General features: G+C 44.8%; 1 protein-coding gene across 2 annotated transcripts in view; it reads left to right on the top strand.

The window, feature by feature from the left end:
• MORC2 (MORC family CW-type zinc finger 2) overlaps window positions 1-17,423 on the top strand; it is a 43,269-nt gene that overhangs the window by 10,886 nt on the left and 14,960 nt on the right. For both annotated transcript variants that reach the window (XM_010360659.2, XM_010360658.2), the window contains exons 3-10: window positions 1,097-1,131; window positions 7,474-7,542; window positions 8,082-8,172; window positions 11,406-11,514; window positions 15,505-15,664; window positions 15,774-15,885; window positions 16,218-16,343; window positions 16,935-17,014. In XM_010360659.2, the coding sequence (XP_010358961.1) occupies window positions 1,097-1,131; window positions 7,474-7,542; window positions 8,082-8,172; window positions 11,406-11,514; window positions 15,505-15,664; window positions 15,774-15,885; window positions 16,218-16,343; window positions 16,935-17,014 (782 nt within the window). The remainder of the gene's footprint in view (window positions 1-1,096; window positions 1,132-7,473; window positions 7,543-8,081; window positions 8,173-11,405; window positions 11,515-15,504; window positions 15,665-15,773; window positions 15,886-16,217; window positions 16,344-16,934; window positions 17,015-17,423) is intronic.

The following is a 17,423-nucleotide window of genomic DNA, read 5'->3' as shown; positions in this document are numbered from 1 at the left end:
TTTCAAACAGATCTCCAGTTAATGTGCTTGCTGATAATTTCCTGTTTACCTCTGTCTATACAATAAACTTATTCTAATTACTTTTGTTATTGTTATTAGCTGGACTGCTCAGGGAAGTGTGCTAGTTGTTTAACCAGAAAACTCCCATTTTGTTTCAATCCTGGTTGACTCGTCATTTTTCCATTCAATTAAAAAATGTAGGTTAATGGAACTATGTTTGAATTTGCCACTTGTTAATTTAGTGAGACCATGATGTGCGGTGGCAGGCTGCTTTTTTGTGTATCATATGGTAAAATAGAGATTCTTAGAAATATGTGTTCCTACTTGTGTATACATTTTGCCAGTATCTCTCATATTTGAAAATGTTTTAGATATTCGAGAATAGGTATATGTAGAGCTGCATGGATTTTTTGCATGTAAAACCAATGAAACAGTTTCATTTTCTTTGCCTGCATTGGCAGAATTGGACTAAATTACTTCTGAGCCTTTATGGAAGTCTTCATTGATAACTGAATCTGTATGATTTCAGCCAATGGTTGGAGTCTAATGGGGCAGGGGTATCCCAACTTCCTTTTAAGGTTAGGGAGGTTAAGATTATGGGCTCAGGAATCGGTCTGCTGACTGCGGTGGTATACCATGAGATGTGATTTTTCACAGGTTTTGTGGGAGATTATTGTTTTCCTTTTTTCTTGAAATCTTGATGAGAAGAAAAAATGGACAAGTTATTGGAACATCTTTTTATGATTGCAATCAAACGAGTGAGAAAAACATATATTTGAATCATTTTTTAGGGTATAAAGGGAAATATTCTTGATTATCCTATAGATGTTTTTACCACAAAATCAGGATTAAAAAAAAAATCCATGCCCCATGTCGTGTGATTATTCTCAGTAATTTGGGGCTTTGGAAATGTTTTACAAGTATATAAAGAAAATTGTGTTGTCAAGTATAAAAGTAAAAAAATTCTAAATGTGTATAGGATTTCTGTATGGCTTCCTGAAAACAGACTCGAAATACTCTGCATTCTACTCAAATCACTATGCGTTTTGATGGTTGATATTTCATATTAATTCACGTGATTCTTTTAACTTTGCAGAGATGCTGATGCCACCAGAATAGATATTTATGCAGGTAAGTCAGGCTTTAGTCCTTCTAATGTCTAGTTCATCTTAATGCATTTATTACTGTACCTAAGAAGAATCGAGTGGGAAATAACTGGATTCTGGGGCCTGGGAAGATGGCATGATTATTCCAGGTCATAGGTAGAAAAGGGGCAGCTGTAGTCAGGTATGGTCAGTTCTGGTCAGGCATAGAAACCAAGAATACTAGTTTCGAGAAACTAACACAAGGTATCCAAATCTATGTAAATAGCTACCAGTAGAGTTATGGAAGTGATGAAGTGGAACAGTAGAGAGTGAAATGACCAAGTTATTTTACTGGTAGGAGTTAATAGGTGAATGAGTTTTGTGGTACCGGCAGCCAAGGAGAGATCTTGTTGGAGGCCACTTTGTTTTAAACTCTTGGTGAGCACTTGTCTCAACTTGGAGAATTGCTGGTATCAGTTGCAGCAAATACCAGTAACTGGATTGGCTCTGAGGTTTGCTGAGTTGTTCTCAGAGGTGTCAGGAAGGAAGGCTGCTTGGCTTGGACTTTACACCTGTCAGCATCCTATTTCATTTTGCTTATTTGGCTCTGCTGTTTTGTAGTAAGATCTTTTCCTTTTCCTAGAGTAAGTGCAACAGTCATTGGCCTTTTAATTAATTAATTAACTAATTAATTGTAATAGTTTGCTCTCTGCCTGGTATTTGTACTGGCACCTTTTTTAGTCATTTGAATACTAAAAATTTGAAAGCAGAATGGAGGAAGACAGCTTTTTTTTTTTCTTTTTTTTTGAGAGGGAGTCTTATCCAGTCGCCCAGGCTGGAGTGCGGTGGCACATCTTGGCTCACTGCAACCTCCATCTCCCAGGTTCAAGTGATTCTCCGGTGTTAGCCTCCCAAGTAGCTGGGATTACAGGTACCCACCACCACACCCAGCTAATTTTTTGTATTTTTAGTAGAGAGAGTGTTTCACCATGTCGGCCAGGCTGGTCTCAAACTCCTGACCTCAGGTGATCTGCCCACCTCGGCCTCCCAAAGTGCTGGGATTACATTCGTGAGCCACCCACACCTGGCCGGAAGACAGCTTTTAAATACAGTTTGACTTGTGTGATGTGTTTTTTTTCTGACAGACTTTTTTGAAATCCTCTGAAATGTGTGAGGTGATATTTTGAGTAGCATGGACTAGGTTCTGAGAAGTGTGTATGTTTATATGGGAATGAAATAACCCCTCTCATGGACCCTTTTGTTGAATGGGAACAAGCACACAACTAGGTAGTAATTCTCAGAACCACTAATGTCATATAATTATGAAGAATCTGCTCCAGATTTGATTAATTTCTCATGTCTGCTATACTTTGGAGCAAAGAAAATCCTCAGAGCAGCTAAAAGTCAGCCATACTGCTTCAATTCTGAAAGCCTTTTGTTCAAAAGGCTCTGCCAAAGTAGTGAAAATAAGGCTTCTTTTCTTTCTAGAAGAAAGTAACAGGAAATAGGGGCACATAGGTAAAGAATGTTAGAAGATGATTACTAAATGCTCAGGCCAGGGCTGGGCATGGTGACTCAATGCCTGTAATCCCAGCAGTTTGGGAAGCCGAGGTGGGCAGAACACCCGAGGTCGGGAGTTTGAGACCAGCCTGACCAACATGGGGAAAACCCCATCTCTACCAAAAATACAAAATTAGCCAGGCATAATGGTACATGCCTGTAATCCCAGCTACTCAGGAGGCTGAGGCAGGAGAATCACTTAAACCCGGGAGGCGGAGGTTGCCATGATTGCACCATTGCACTCCAGCCTGGGCAACAAGAGCGAAGCTCCATCTCAAAAAAAAATAAAAAAATAAAAAAAATAAAAAAAGTGCTCAGGCCAGGTGGAGGTGCCTTTCCAAGCTAAAGCTTGTATCTTACATCTGAGTGTGCTTTCTCAGGAGTGGCAACAGCTACCGCTGGAAAAATAGGGCTCATTTAATCAATGCACAGATGATAAAGCAGAGAATGGCCCTCTTCAAGTGATGCTGAAGGTACAAATCATAACAGTCAAGTCTTCTTGGAAGATGTTTTTTAAAAAAAGATCATCTCTGCTCTCTCCTACTACATTTGGTGGGTGAATTTCAGTAAGGAAATTTAGTTCCTGACACTCAGAATGAAGTTGGATCTCAATTTAAATGAAAAAGGACCCAGTGTCTTTATTGTGTGCTCAGTACAACTCCTGTTATGCTTTGGGAAGAGTCCAGAGAGGATGAGATGGGGGTCTTTGCTTTAAGAACTTAGTCTTTAATTGGAGAGACAATTAGTGCACTACAGATAATTGGAGAACAATAACTAGATCTTGAGGGAACAGTCAAGACAGTTAAGGATTAAATGGTGTGATAGAAGCACTAAGCACCATAGCATTTTAGAAAAAGACTTGATTTACTTCAAGTACCAGGAGATTGGGATTCTTGGCTGAGGGATCTTTAACCCTACACTTTTCTACGACAGGGCCTTATTAACACATTCAACAGGAGAAATAAATCAGTGGAATCTTTTTTTTTTTTTTTTACCCAGGCTGGAATGCAGTGTGCTGTCTAGGCTCACTGCAACTTCTGCCTCTCGGGCTCAAGTGATCCTCCTACCTCAGCCTCCCGAGCAGCTGGAACTACAGGCGCACACCACCATGCCTGGTTAATTTTTATATATATATTTTTTCACCATGTTGCCCCAGCTGGTCTCAAACTCCTGAGCTCAAGTAATCCAACCGCCTCAGCCCCCACAAAGTGCTGGACTTAAAGGCTGAGCCAATGCGCGTGGCCAGTAATAATCTTAATACTATAAAGTTCTTGTTGTTAGTTCACGGGGGAAAGTATTTTCTTATCTCCACTTCTGAAACTAAATTGATAACTGGACTTGGAAATCTTCCCAAACATCAGATGTAGTTTGAAGTTACCACAAAGTCACATTTTAAAGACTGTTTTTAAACCTAAAAAGGGCAAAAAAGGAGCCAGCCTCTCAAAGTGTAGACGTGTTCATTTACCCAAAGCATATTATTATTAGTTGGATTATTATTATTATAGACCATAATATGCCTGTCATAAGCAGACTGTTTTTGTTGACTTTCTTGACCTTCTGGGGTAGGTAGTGCCACCTCCTTGGAAGAAAGATCCTTTTTGTGATGCCAGGGCAATGATTAACACGTGGAAAATTGGAGCAAATGAAACTGCAATTAATACTGCTCAAACAGATTGCAGAGTATGATGAAGAACTTGGATGTCATTTTATTACAGCCTCTCCTAGGGACACCATTATTTTATCACCTTTGACTTTTGGATGTATAGCTCCATTTGACGTCTCTTGTCTTTTCCTGCTTGCTTTCTTCATTCTTCCCAGGGGGAGTTAGATGAGGAATGTCTGGCTTGGAGAAGCCAGACTTGGCCATGTTGGGAGATGTACAGACTTTCAGATTGGCTCTGACAGTCTTACAGAGCTGTTCCCAGGATATGAAGCACAACTGCAAAGCAGGCAATTCGGCTTTGCCTTCTCTGTCTTGCTTTCACGATGTGTGATGGGAGGCAGGGAACATACAACCCCCAGCTGCTTAGACTCTTCTTCATCCAGAATTCCCCCTCCTTTATCTTTGGAGGCTTCAGATATCACTTAGTTGACTGATTAAATATCAGGTGATAGGAATCTCTCTCTATAGTGGAATATATGAGGAGATAGTTTTGAGCAAGGAAGCCTTCAAGTTCTTGCTTGCTCTAGTTTAGTGCTTCTCAAAGGGTGGTCCTTATCATCTTGGAACTTGTTAGAAATGCAAATGCCCCACCTCAGACCTACCTAGACTATCCAGGGGGAGCCCAGAATCTGTATTTTCACAAGCTCTTTGGATAATTCTTAGCTATACTACATTTTGCTCTAGCCAATACTTTTCTCAGCTTCCTTCAGCTTAAACCCTCCTCTCCTTTACTTCCTAGCTTATCTGCTGCAGGCAGTAGAATCCATTAGACTGTAAGCTCTGTGAAGACAGTGATCCCATCTGTATTATTCACTGCCCTTGTCCTAATCATAACCAGGCACAGAAGAGCTGATCACTAAGTAGTCATTAAATAAACAAGTGATTGGCGTAAGCATTAGAACAAGGTGAAGAGACCACACTGTCTGTTTACAGTTGAAGAAGTCAGTGCTGTCTTAGTCTTTCTTGTTCCTGAGGCAGTATTGCATGTGACCGTGGACCTACACACTACTAACCATTTATAGGCTGTCAGTTACTATGTAGCCAGGAGGATCCCCCCAGTGTCATCTCTTACCCTTTAAACTACACGAAAAAGCTTTGAAATGAAGTCCTTGAGCCAGAAAAGGATGCCAGCCCCACTGTTAAGTGATGATTGTGTGCTAAAGCAGCCTGAGAGTTCTGTCCTAACACAAGGGCCTAGAAAGTAACTTCTTAGGCAGTGTCCAAAGAATGCCAGTAGTCCTTGGAACTTTTCAGAGGTGCTTGGCTTGAATCAATTTCTAGATCCCAAAGCAGAGTCTTCATGCACATTTTATGACTGTAGTGTACAGCAAATGGCTCTTGGCTAGATTTAGAATGCTGCTTTTACCATTCTCTGTATCTGACCCAGTTTGAGTCTCCATATGACACTTGGCGTCCTCCAGATGGAAATTTTGAAGCTTTTTGGACTTATAGTGTACTTGTTCTTGATTGCCACATCTCATTTGGATTCTCCAGACTCTGATTAGAGGCACTGCCACCAGGATAAATTTTATCTAACCAATAGTACTTCCAGGAAGATCCTCACCCTTGTACTTTCAAGAAGCACTTGTGATTAATGTTCAGCTTCCTGAACACTGAGTGGTACTTGAAAATCTCTGTGGTTTATAGCCTTGCTAAAGCTACTCTGGAGGCTGAGGCAGGAGAATCGCTTGAACCTGGGAGGCAGAGGTTGCGGTGAGTTGAGATCATGCCATTGCGCTCCAGCCTGGGTGACAGAGTAAGACTCCGTCTCAAAAAAAAAAAAAATAGCATTTTAGCATTTTAATTTACGTTAATAGTCTGTTTAACAGGGGGCAGTCCCTACTCACTTGAATTTTTAGCCTGAAGAAAGGACAAAGAGCATTTAAAACATTTCTCAGCTTAGATAGTTGTACAAAATTGGTGAACTGAAGCTTGGGGGAGATTAAAAAATCATCAGGGACCAGGCTCCAGAGCAGCCTTGGGCTTACCCCTGTAGTACGTTACACAGACCTCTTTCCTCAGAAATGCTACCTTTGTCCCTGTGCCGGTCAGTAGACTGAACAGCATCTATATGGGAAGTTGACTTACTTGGCTTGTGTGGGTCTCCTGCCTATACCTCTGCGTCACATCCTTCTCTTCTTCATGTCTGCCAACTTCCTTGATTCCAAGGCTGGTTTCTCTTTTGCTCACCTAGTCCTCATCATTGGGACAAAAGGCAGCTTGGAAACTAGTATAGCCTGTTTCCATATTTGGGAATCACTTCTGCATTGACCATGACATGCTTGGACCCAGACCACTTTCAGTTACCACTTGCTGCTGCAGAAGGCAACTGCTCAGAGAAGAGGTTCTTTTCCCTGGAATGGCAATCATAGTTTATTGTGTTCCTTTTCTGTTGGCCAGGAAACCCCGCCACAGCTGCTGTGCATCTTACTGTCAAAGGACCATTCCTTCTTCCCATCAGGCAGGTCCAGCTAGGAACCAGGCACCTCCCACTGCACCATGTGCCTTCTCACTATTGGGTCGGGAGCCCTTTCAAGGGGATATGACAGTAAATGCAGATAGCCCAGAATGCCAGTCAACCTGGGGATAGTCATGTATAGACACAGTATTTCATCTTTTAGATAGCAGCTTCCACTGCTGTGCCCATACCATGTCTGGTTTCATCACTTTGAAGGCTACCCCAGACTTAATTCACAAAGGAGGCATCCTATTGAGTTTGAGCAGTATTGATAAGGTACGGGGTATAGTAGTTGGAGTACTTTAGTGCTTGGGGTCTATGGCATAGGGCAGAAGTGATAGTACTCCAGGTGGAGCCAGCAGAAGGATAGGATGATTGAGATATGTGTGAGGTATATGCATATTCAGTGGTGGCAGGTGTAATTAGATGCTGGACCAGCTATTCCTGCCTTCGTAGATTCTCCCAAGCTTTGTCATGAACTAGAAAGCATTAGAGAACCTTGGATGGGAATTTGCAACCTCAAGGACCCTGAAGTTTAATTCACACTAGTGTAGAAGCTTAGGCTTGACCTGACCTTTTTGGACCAAGCTTGACCTGACCTTTTTGGACCAAGCTTCACATTGATCTTCAACATGCCTTCTGATCATAGGCATGTTGCTACCCTCTCGTGGGTAATGGCCCAGTAATGGCAGCTGCTTCTTTTACAGAAAGACGAGAGGACCTTCGAGGAGGATTTATGCTTTGCTTTTTGGATGATGGAGCAGGAATGGATCCAAGTAAGTGATGAGATTATTGTTTTGTGTGTGGGGCGGAGGGGTGACGATGTAACCATTTTTACAAAATACTTATTATGTGAACTTGTTTTTCTGTTGCCTCCAATGTTATGTCTAGAAGATCCACCTGGGGAGTAAGAAGTCTGTTGCAACATCTCAGGCTTAATTCTACTAATGTATTTGCCAGGTCTTGTCTTAACATGGAAGATAGGATCTGAAAGGCAATCTTAAGTCAATCAGATTACCTGTCTCTTGGCATTGTATTTATCAGCTTGCACAACATTCTCGAGCTGGAACTACAGAGGCCTCCCCTAGCTGTCTTACCACATTCTGGGAATAGAACATAGGTCACAGTGATGGAGGTACTGACAGGCCAGGCAAAGCTGTGCCTGCATTTGCTTCATGGTAGTGAATTTCCTTGGAGAGAGGTTTTCAGTAGACACACACCCCTGCTTGGATTTAACAAGACTCAGACCTTTGACTTTGAGGACCCTGGGAAAGAAATGCAAACTTTTCACTTTCTCTTGTGTCTACCCTTTCAGGTGATGCTGCCAGTGTGATCCAGTTTGGAAAGTCGGCCAAGCGAACACCTGAGTCCACTCAGATTGGGCAGTACGGGAATGGGTTAAAATCGTAGGTATATTAGAAGCTTGTCACAGGGCTCAAACAAAATCCAGCAGTGCTGTCCTGCTTCTCTTAGATGAAAACTTTCCTTCTCCTTGTCCGTCTTTTGACTGTAATTCTGGAACTGGAAGAAAGTCAGAAAGTGTGGTTTTTGAAGTAGCTTACCAGCTGTTCCCAGCTGAGTTTGCTCCACAGATTGAAAAGTATGAACATCCAAAAACAGGGCAGGAGAGGCTATACGTTTCTCTTGGCACTGTGCTCTAGAACTGCACCTCTCCTGTTGAAAATTCCTATTTTTACCATGTAGTCAAGGATGTGAGTGATTCTCTTCTGGTGTTGGGATGTATCTGAGATGATGAGGGGGTCGCCTTACTGTGCAGCTGTGTTCCCTGAGCACCTGCTGCATGTCATGCTTTGTGCCAGGCACTGGGGATCCAGGGTAAGGAAGAGAGATGTGAGCCCTCTGTCCCAGAGGATGCTAAATGTACTGCAAGGCCCGTATAGCAGGGTCCTACCTAATGTCCTCAAATCCCATGGGACTTTTTCTTAGCCTTGGTTCCCACTTGGTTAGTGTTTTGGAATGTGTTGTTCTGGTTTTGAGTGAAGCCCCAAGAGAAAGGTTTCTATTTCTGAAATACTCACTTCCAGCTGTACATACCTTTGGATGGAATAAGATTTAGTGGAATTGGAGTTTGTGCAAATGGAATTGTGAGTCACGTTTCCAGTTTTGCCGTGGAAACGTGTTGTGTTTGAGGGAGGGTGGTGGTTTGATCAGTCAGCAGCATCAGTTGGGCCTTATGTGCAGTGTGCTTTGGGTGTATGGAGAAGAAAGAGTACATCCGAAGAAAGCAGGACCTGGTACCTGGACTTTGTGATTTGTCTTTCAGGGCAGGAACCAAATGGTAATAACAGATCCTTATCATGTGCCAGGCACTGTAATCGTGTGCCAGGCACATGAATGATCTCATTTAATCCTCATGATAGCCCTATGAGGTTGTAGGTACTATTATTCTCATTTTCAGATGAAGAAATTGAGGTTTATAGGGGTGAAGTTACTTTCCCAAAGCCATAAAAATGCCTATGTGTAGAGCGCTAGGGTAGAAACCAGGTCTTTCTGACTGCAAAATGGAGCTGCTGTGCATTTCACTTAAATGACACTAAGGTTCAAATCTCACTTCAGCTACTACGTCTCTAAGCCTCAGCTTCCTCCTTTGTAAATTGAGATGATAATGCATACCAAGTAGGTTAAGGATTACATGCTATCATTGCTGTGAGAGCCTGGTTTCTGCCTTTATTTCTCCTCCTCTGATGTTTCCATGACAGATTGCTGGCCTGATTCAGTGGATCTGGGTAGGGGCTAGGAATCTGTTTTTCACAGATGAAATGAATCACTTGTAATCATATGATTCTGATGTAGGTGATCTAAATCCCCCAAAACTGAGGTCTCTTAGAATCAGGGGAGGCCCTGACTTTTCATCTAGATTGTAGGTCAGCCTCCTCCTACGTGGTTCTGTCAGTTCTGTGGCCTCAGGCAAGCCATTTCACCTCTCTGAATGTCTGTTTCTTAATGGCCTCAGGCAAGCCATTTCACCTTCCTGAATGTCTGTTTCTTTATCTAGAAAATGGGGTTCTAATCTCTGACATTGTCCTTTCAGAGTGAGGTTCAGAAGCAAATGAAATGTGACTCTGAAAGTGGTTAGCAGACTGGGAAGGAAAGTGTATAGAAGTTGAGACTGTTATTATTAGCATATTTCAGTGGAAGACTTTTGTGAAGGTCCCACTGAGATGGAGCCATCTAGTGTTCAGAGTAGACAATCAAATCATCTTGAAACCAATTCAGAAGTTGAGTTAAGTTTCAGGAGAAGGTGATTTGTGGGAAGAATAGGGCTGAGAAGCAAGGAAGCCAGTAGAAAAGTGATGTTTGGGCCTTTTGCTATTCGGAGGCTAAGGTCAGAATCAAAGACAGAAGGAAGATAGAGGCACAAAGTGAGAGTTTTTGCCAAATTAGGGCAAGGGCACGCTTTGACAGAAGGCAAGATAACGTGCCTTACTTGCTCCCCATATGCTTTAGGGAAGGAGGAGGAGGTGGTGTGTGAAATTGTCAGGGCAAGGAGCATTGCCAGCACTTTGGGTACTGGAGGAGGAGAACTAGGACTTGGCAGCCCCCAGGGTATCTTTGGATAGTGTCCTGGGAGTTTTCCTGAGTGGGGAAATGGGGCATGACATTCATTTGTGTGCTTGGCATGCCAGTCTGGTTTGTATTGGTACACAGAAGAGAGTAATGAGGCTTTCCACCTCCATCATCTCCCTGGGGTATTATGAAGACTAATGAGATAATAGCCATAAAGCCCCAGAAGCTGCTGGAAGAAAGGAGCTGAACAGCCCCATTGTTCAGAGGGCAGTCCCCCTGCTGGTGCTTCACACTTCTGCCGTGTCCTGCATTGCCTGGAAAGGCCTGTCTCTGCCTGCTCCTTAGCTGGCTTAATGTGGCCAAACAGAGGAAGGAAGCAGTTGATTCCATTTAGACTTTTGCCTTTTGGAAATCAGCCTCAAGGCACAGTTCCCAGAAACCAGTTGCATCCAAAAGCAGGGAGCTGCCTGTGTCATAATAAGCTTGAGGTGGCAAAACAATTCTGAGACAGGAGATGGCTGTAGTTATTAGACATGAGCTAATTAGAGGCATCCTTGAATCCTGCGGTCAAGAATTATATTTTATTAGCTGCGCCTTGGGTTCATACTGGTGTTTTTTCAGGCTTCTGAGTATAGGCACTGGGCTTTTCACTTGACAGTGCTGCTGCTGTTTCATGAATGGAGGGGAGTTTGTGTCAGCTCAGGAAGGACATGGTGGGAACTGGGTGTGGTCAGCATGGAAGATGACGTGTTGAGGGTACCAGGTACTAAAGTCTGATGGTGGTAAAGTCAGAGGGCACAGCACCTCTTGTGGCTGGGATGAACCCAGAGCTCAAAGACAGCAGGGTTACTCTTTAGCATTGTGGCAGGGAGTGAGACTAACCTGGGGCTGGTGGTCTGCCAGGAGCCTGCCCTAGAAGGGTGGTGAGAGAACCCTGTATGGTGTGGTTGAGAAGGTTGTAAGTAAAGACTAAGGAGTTACAGGCCTGTGGAAAAGCAGAGCAAGGAGTGTTGGGGGATGGAGGAGGGAATAAGGGCTGTGGAACTCAGTGCACAGTCCTGGGACCTGGGGGCCTTTAGGAGAGAATAACGTATTTCTGCTTCCTTTTCAGGGGCTCAATGCGCATTGGGAAGGATTTTATCCTGTTCACCAAGAAGGAAGACACCATGACCTGCCTCTTCCTGTCTCGCACCTTTCATGAGGAAGAAGGCATTGATGAAGTAGGTCCCATCCTCATGGTCTGAATCACCAGTCCCCATTTCCTGAGTATCCGCAGGCAGTTTTCATAGGTTGTTTGCAATGCTAGACTCTTTGGGGTTGCAGGATTGGAGCACATTCCCCCAACTGTTACTCAGTTAGCTGGCTGGATGAATTGATTGAGGGGTTAAGGTAGATAACTTTAATGTGAGAGGAAGCAAAATCTCAGAGCACTTCAGAGAACAACTGTTTCTGATAATGAGAATGTCAAGTGGCAGGAATTAAGAGTTGGATTTGCAGCTCCTCTAGATCTGCCACTTGAATTCCATCTTGCGGGGAGTGTTACCGTGGAGCATTATTTTATCAGGGGAAGTATTTTGGGCTTCCCTGATCGTGTGTCTTTCCTATTTGATGGTGATTTTGTGGAATGTGCTATGAGCTCATTTTCCTTTTGAGAAAATGTGTTACTCTATGTCAGAAACTGTGACTCAGATACCTAGAGAGAGCCTGGGCAGGTAGTAAAGCAGGTGAGTATATGGAAAACAGGAAAATAGAGCTGATGCTCTGGGTCTCACCTTGGGAATAGCTGCTACACAGCCCCAGTGATTACTGCTATGCTGGAAGGAAGGACTAATGAATCCAGAATATTCTGAGTTTAAATCATTTTGGTAATTGACTGTGTAAGCTAAACACACATTTGGCCAATTGTCCTTGTGGCTCAGATATCTGCAGAGCTGTTTCTGGTGAGGTCTGTGCCCCATCATTGTCAGGGATCAGGGCAGCTCTGTGGTCTAGCCAGCCTCAGACTGGGCTCTTATCTCCTTTCTTATTTAAGACATGGAGGCCAGGGCTTGAAAGAAGGGGGCTAAGAGGTTCTGTAGAAGAAATCCACAACTTCCACAGAAGCAGGTAGTTGAATTCAAACTTACAATTTAATTCATCTGTGTTGATTAGCTGTGATGAAACTTGTTCTGGTTCTGTTTAGATCTGAGCCTTAATCATAGCAAACTTGTTCAGGTAGGGAATGGGAGGCCTTCCATCATTACATAGCAAGCCAGTGGGTTTGTTTGCATTTTTGGTGTGGTATGTGAGTTCATTCTGCATACTTGAGAGAAGCATGGCAGCTGGAAAGAGCAGGGTTCTAGGAGAAGTAGGACAGGAAAATACAGCCTGGGTTGGGGTTTTCAGGAATGTTTCCTGATACAGGACTGAGGATGGTGACAGGAGGGTATAGAAGTCAGTAGAAGCAGGCTGCTTAAGGCCCTGAGGGCTGTGGGAGGGGACTTGGCTGCAGGGCCACCTGGAGAAAGGTGGTGGCCTTTGGAGATCAAAGAGGGCCAGGTTAGGCTTGACCTCAGGGCCTTGATGAATGTGTGGGGCTTTATTAAACAAGGATATGCCAGTATCAGATTTTTTAAAGAAGGTCCATGTGGTGATTGTGTGGTGATTGGGTTGGAAAGGTTAGGGTGAGTGTTGAAGTGTTCCAGTTGAGAGGCCCAGGCTCTGTGTAGCTTGGTGGTACTCGCCCAAGGGAGGTGAGAGAAATACATGGAGTTTCCATCTCCTTAGGATGTGGGACCCACAGATTTGGTGAGTGATTGATTAGTAGAAGGTGAAAGCGAAGGGTAGGAGTCATGGATGACTCATAGGTTCTGCTGTGGCAGTTGGGGCATGGGGACTCTGGAGTTGGGAAGAATGAAGAGGGGAAGTATGGAGGGGAAGAGTGTAAGTTTCTTCTGGACATGCAAAGTGAAGTCTGGGTCTGGCGTTTGGGTGAAGTCTGGGGGCTTCAGGATTCTTGGTAGCAAATGAGGTCACCTAATGGAGAGAATAGAGTGAGAAGAGGACCTGGGACCCAGAGCATGCCAATATCTAAAGGTCGGGGAGAGGAGAAGGGGGCCAAAGGGACAAAGGGGTAGCCAGAAAGGTAGGAAGAAAACTGGGCAAGTGGTACCATTGAAACTAAAGGAGAAGTGTTCCTGAGGGGAGGGATGGGGTGCCCATGGGAGTGAACGCCAATGTTTAAAGTGATGCCATTGTCACCTGGGACTGCTGTGAAGAATGGGAGGCGTAGAGTGAGGTACAGGTTTATAGAACACAAATGGAACTCAGTTCCCCTGGTGGAGAGGCTAGGTTGAGATTTTTTTCCTTACTTGGTGCTAGAAGGTCGCTATTTTGGATTGTACTCTAGTGCAAACTCAGCCAAGATTTCAAAATAAGATCATTTTCAGCTGAGAAGGAATGTGTCCAGACCAGCCCTTGGGTTGAATACTTGCAGCACAAAGCTTCTTAGAAACCAGCAAAATGGGCTGGGCGTGGTGGCTCACGCCTATAATCCCAGCACTTTGGGAGGCCGAGGCGGGCAGATCACGCATTCAAGACCAGCCTGACCAATATGGTGAAACCCCGTCTCTACTAAAAATACAAAAATTAGCTGGGCATGGCAGTGTACGCCTAGTCCCAGCTACTTGGGAGGCTGAGGCAGGAGAATCACTTGAACCCGGGAGGCGAAGGTTGTAGTGAGCCGAGATCATGCCATTGCACTCCAGCCTGGGCAACAAGAGCAAGACTCCATCTCAAAAAAAAAAAAAACCACAAAATGTCTCAGACTCTTAATGGTTTATCACCCCAGCACTTGTTACAGAGTCCCTTTTTCCTAAGGGTTTGAACCCCTGAGGTGCCTAGCCTGGCTTGCTCTGCAGAACTCTGCAAGGGCTGCGGCCTCATAACCACGGAGGAAAGAGCCTCTGGGGAAGTGGCATATGAGGTTGGGTTTTTGAAGAAAGAGTAGGATTTTTTAAAACATCACTTAGACATTATTAAAATTAAATTCCATATAAATGGAAGAGAGTATTGAAATATTTGTGCAGTTCAGAGGACAATTTTAAAGCCAACACCTGTGTTGCCACCATCACAGACTGATGTTAGAAGTGTTCTGTGTGCCCTCATCAGTCATATTTCTTGTTGTGCCCCTGAAGGAACTGCCTTCAGGTAACTTTTGTGATAATGATTTCCTTCTTTTTCACTATAGTTTATCACCCTTGTATGCATTCTTAAATAATAGTTTAGTTTTGCCTATTTGTGAATTTTTTAGAAATGGACTCTTACTGTAGGTATTTTTTGTGTCCTATTTCATGTAACACTGTGTTTATGATGTTCATCCACGTTGATGCTAAAAGCAGTTCATTTGTGTCACTACATAGTATTCCTTGTACTGTTTAATTTGGCCACTCTGGAATGGATATTTGGGTTATTTTTATTTACTTATTTATCTGTTTTTGAGATGGAGTCTTGCTCTGTTGCCCAGGCTGGAGTGCAGTGGTGTGATCTCAGCTCACTGCAACCTCCGCCTCCCAGGTTCAAGCAATTCTCCTGTCTCAGCCTCCCGAGTAGCTGGGGCTACAGGCGCACGCTGCCACACCTGGCTAATGTTTTGTATTTTAGTAGAGATGGGGGTTCACCGTGTTGCCCCGACTGGTCTCGAACTCCTAAGCTCAGGCAGTCCACCCACCTCGGCCTCCCAAAGTGCTGGGATTACAGGCATGAGCCACTGCACCCGGCCTGGGTTATTTTTGTACATGTTTACTGGTACATATGTACAAAAGTTTCTCCTAAGTTATGTACTTAGGAGTGGAACTGCTGAGTTTTAGGTTATGTTATGTGTATTTACTGATTCACTAGATAATTGCAAATATATTTTCCCTAGTGGTAAGAGTAGAATTTTTACCAAATTAAGAAAATGACCAGAGACATCCCAAGCAGGGAACTTCTCATGCAGAGACCCTAAGCACATAAACCAACATATCATGAAGGAAGTAGTTTTGTGTGGCTGAGTCTTGGGAAGAGGCAGAGGCCCTGAAGCTCACAGAGCCTCTGGTGCCAGGCTGTGGAGCTTGGGCCTCACCTGCAGCGCAGTGTGGAGCTACTATGGGGAGACACAAGAGAGATGCACATTTGGGAGGAAGGCTGTTCTGGGGCTTCCCTTAAAGTGTCTGCTCATGTTTACTCCACAGGTGATAGTCCCACTGCCCACCTGGAATGCTCGGACCCGGGAGCCTGTCACAGACAATGTAGAGAAATTTGCCATTGAGACAGAACTTATTTACAAGTACTCTCCCTTCCGCACTGAGGAGGAAGTGATGACCCAATTTATGAAGATTCCTGGGGACAGTGGTAAGTAGGCTTTAAGCCTGTAGCCCCTAGAATCTGGGAGGTCCAGAATCACAAGTGGTGTAGGGGTGGGCCGGGGGATCTGGCAGGACAAAGGATTTCTGTTTCTCAGGAACATTGGTGATCATCTTCAATCTCAAACTCATGGATAATGGAGAGCCAGAACTAGACATAATCTCAAATCCAAGAGATATCCAGATGGCAGAGACATCCCCAGAGGGCACGTGAGTGCGGCTGGGAAGGGAAGGAGGCTCTGGAACTGGCGTTTGTGCTCTCAGGAGGTAGTTTCAGGGAAAGAGGGGAGAGCACATTCATTGCTCAGTGTTCTGTGGTACGGTCGTATGTAGGGCCAAGTCAGTTGCCTGTGGGGTACCTGTGCTGAGGACGTGAGAGGGGTGGGATGTGGTGCTCACACTAAGGGAGCACCGGTTCAGGGCAACAAGAGAAGTCAGTACCTAACATGGAAAGGTGGAGAGCCTGCAGAGAGGATGTTGTGCCCTTGGTCAGGCCTGTTGTGGAGCATGTGACAGCACTTCTTTGTTCTTGCCCTCTCCAGGAAGCCAGAGCGGCGCTCATTCCGTGCCTATGCCGCTGTGCTCTATATTGATCCCCGGATGAGGATCTTCATCCATGGGCACAAGGTGCAGACCAAGAGGCTCTCCTGCTGCCTGTACAAGCCCAGGTAGGGGCCAGTGCACCCTGGCCTGCTGTCTCTCATGGGTTGAGGAGGTGGCCGCGTTCCTCTGGGGCATTGTTGGAGGGATGCTGTATGAGAGACTCTGGCAGTGCTATGTTTGGGGCTTTAAGTTGCCTGTGATTGGTCATGGGGTCAGTTCTGGGTTCTAGGGGAGGGAAGGGTCAGCTGTGGAGGTGGCTTACTAAGCTCATTGAGTGTGTGTGCCTCTGTGACAGGGAGGGTGCCCTGCCTGGCACAGTGAGCTGTCTGAGTCTCTCGGCTTCAGGGCCAAGGGGCCTTTAGGCACTATATAGGAAAGCAGTGGGCTTGGCTTATTCCCGAGGTTTGTTTCTGCTGTGGGATGAATGACACCCCTGGTGAATGGTGAGGTTGCTTATCAAAGACAGCCGGAGGCTAAGGGCAAGTGAAATAAGAAATTGCATCTTTTTGCTGAATTGAGCTTGGATTTGTCTCATCGCGAGGGGCCAGGACAGCACAGCTTAGGAGGAGGCAGGAAGACAGGGTGCTTCCTGTGCTTGGGTGTGCCACCTGTCCCACTGTTGCGTGGGCTCTTAGCTTGCTTTTTCTACTGATCAGGATGTACAAGTACACGTCAAGCCGTTTCAAGACCCGTGCGGAGCAGGAGGTGAAGAAAGCAGAGCACGTAGCAAGGATTGGTAATGGCACTCTGGGTGCAGGAGTGGGGTGGGGGAGGGGTGCATCTGGGGTATGCTGCTTGTCGACAAAGTGGGGTTCCAGGAAAAGGCTGAGTCCACAGCTCAGGGACAAGGCTGGTCTCCTGAAGCATAGTTCAGTTCCTTTTCAGCCCCTTTCCCTACAGGCCAACTCCCTCAGCATTTCTTCTTTCTAGACTCCACTTTCTCTTCTTCAGCCATTTATAGGGCCTAAAAGTGTCAACTCTTTGGCTTATCCCACTCAGTCCTCTGACCCAAATACTTGTGAAATTGCTTTTCCTGACTTCAGGGCAAACATCTCAAGGGCTGTCTCGCTGTTCAGGGCTTCTCAGGGTTTCTCGACTGCTTGTTGGCGAATGATTGGCTGAAGACTTCTTTAGCTTCCAGCTCT

The sequence above is a fragment of the Rhinopithecus roxellana genome, chromosome 13 (assembly GCF_007565055.1).
Source record: "Rhinopithecus roxellana isolate Shanxi Qingling chromosome 13, ASM756505v1, whole genome shotgun sequence".
Classification (NCBI taxonomy): Eukaryota; Metazoa; Chordata; class Mammalia; order Primates; family Cercopithecidae; genus Rhinopithecus; species Rhinopithecus roxellana.
Note: the sequence above shows the minus strand (reverse complement) of the source record. Positions and strands in the feature narration are given on the sequence as shown.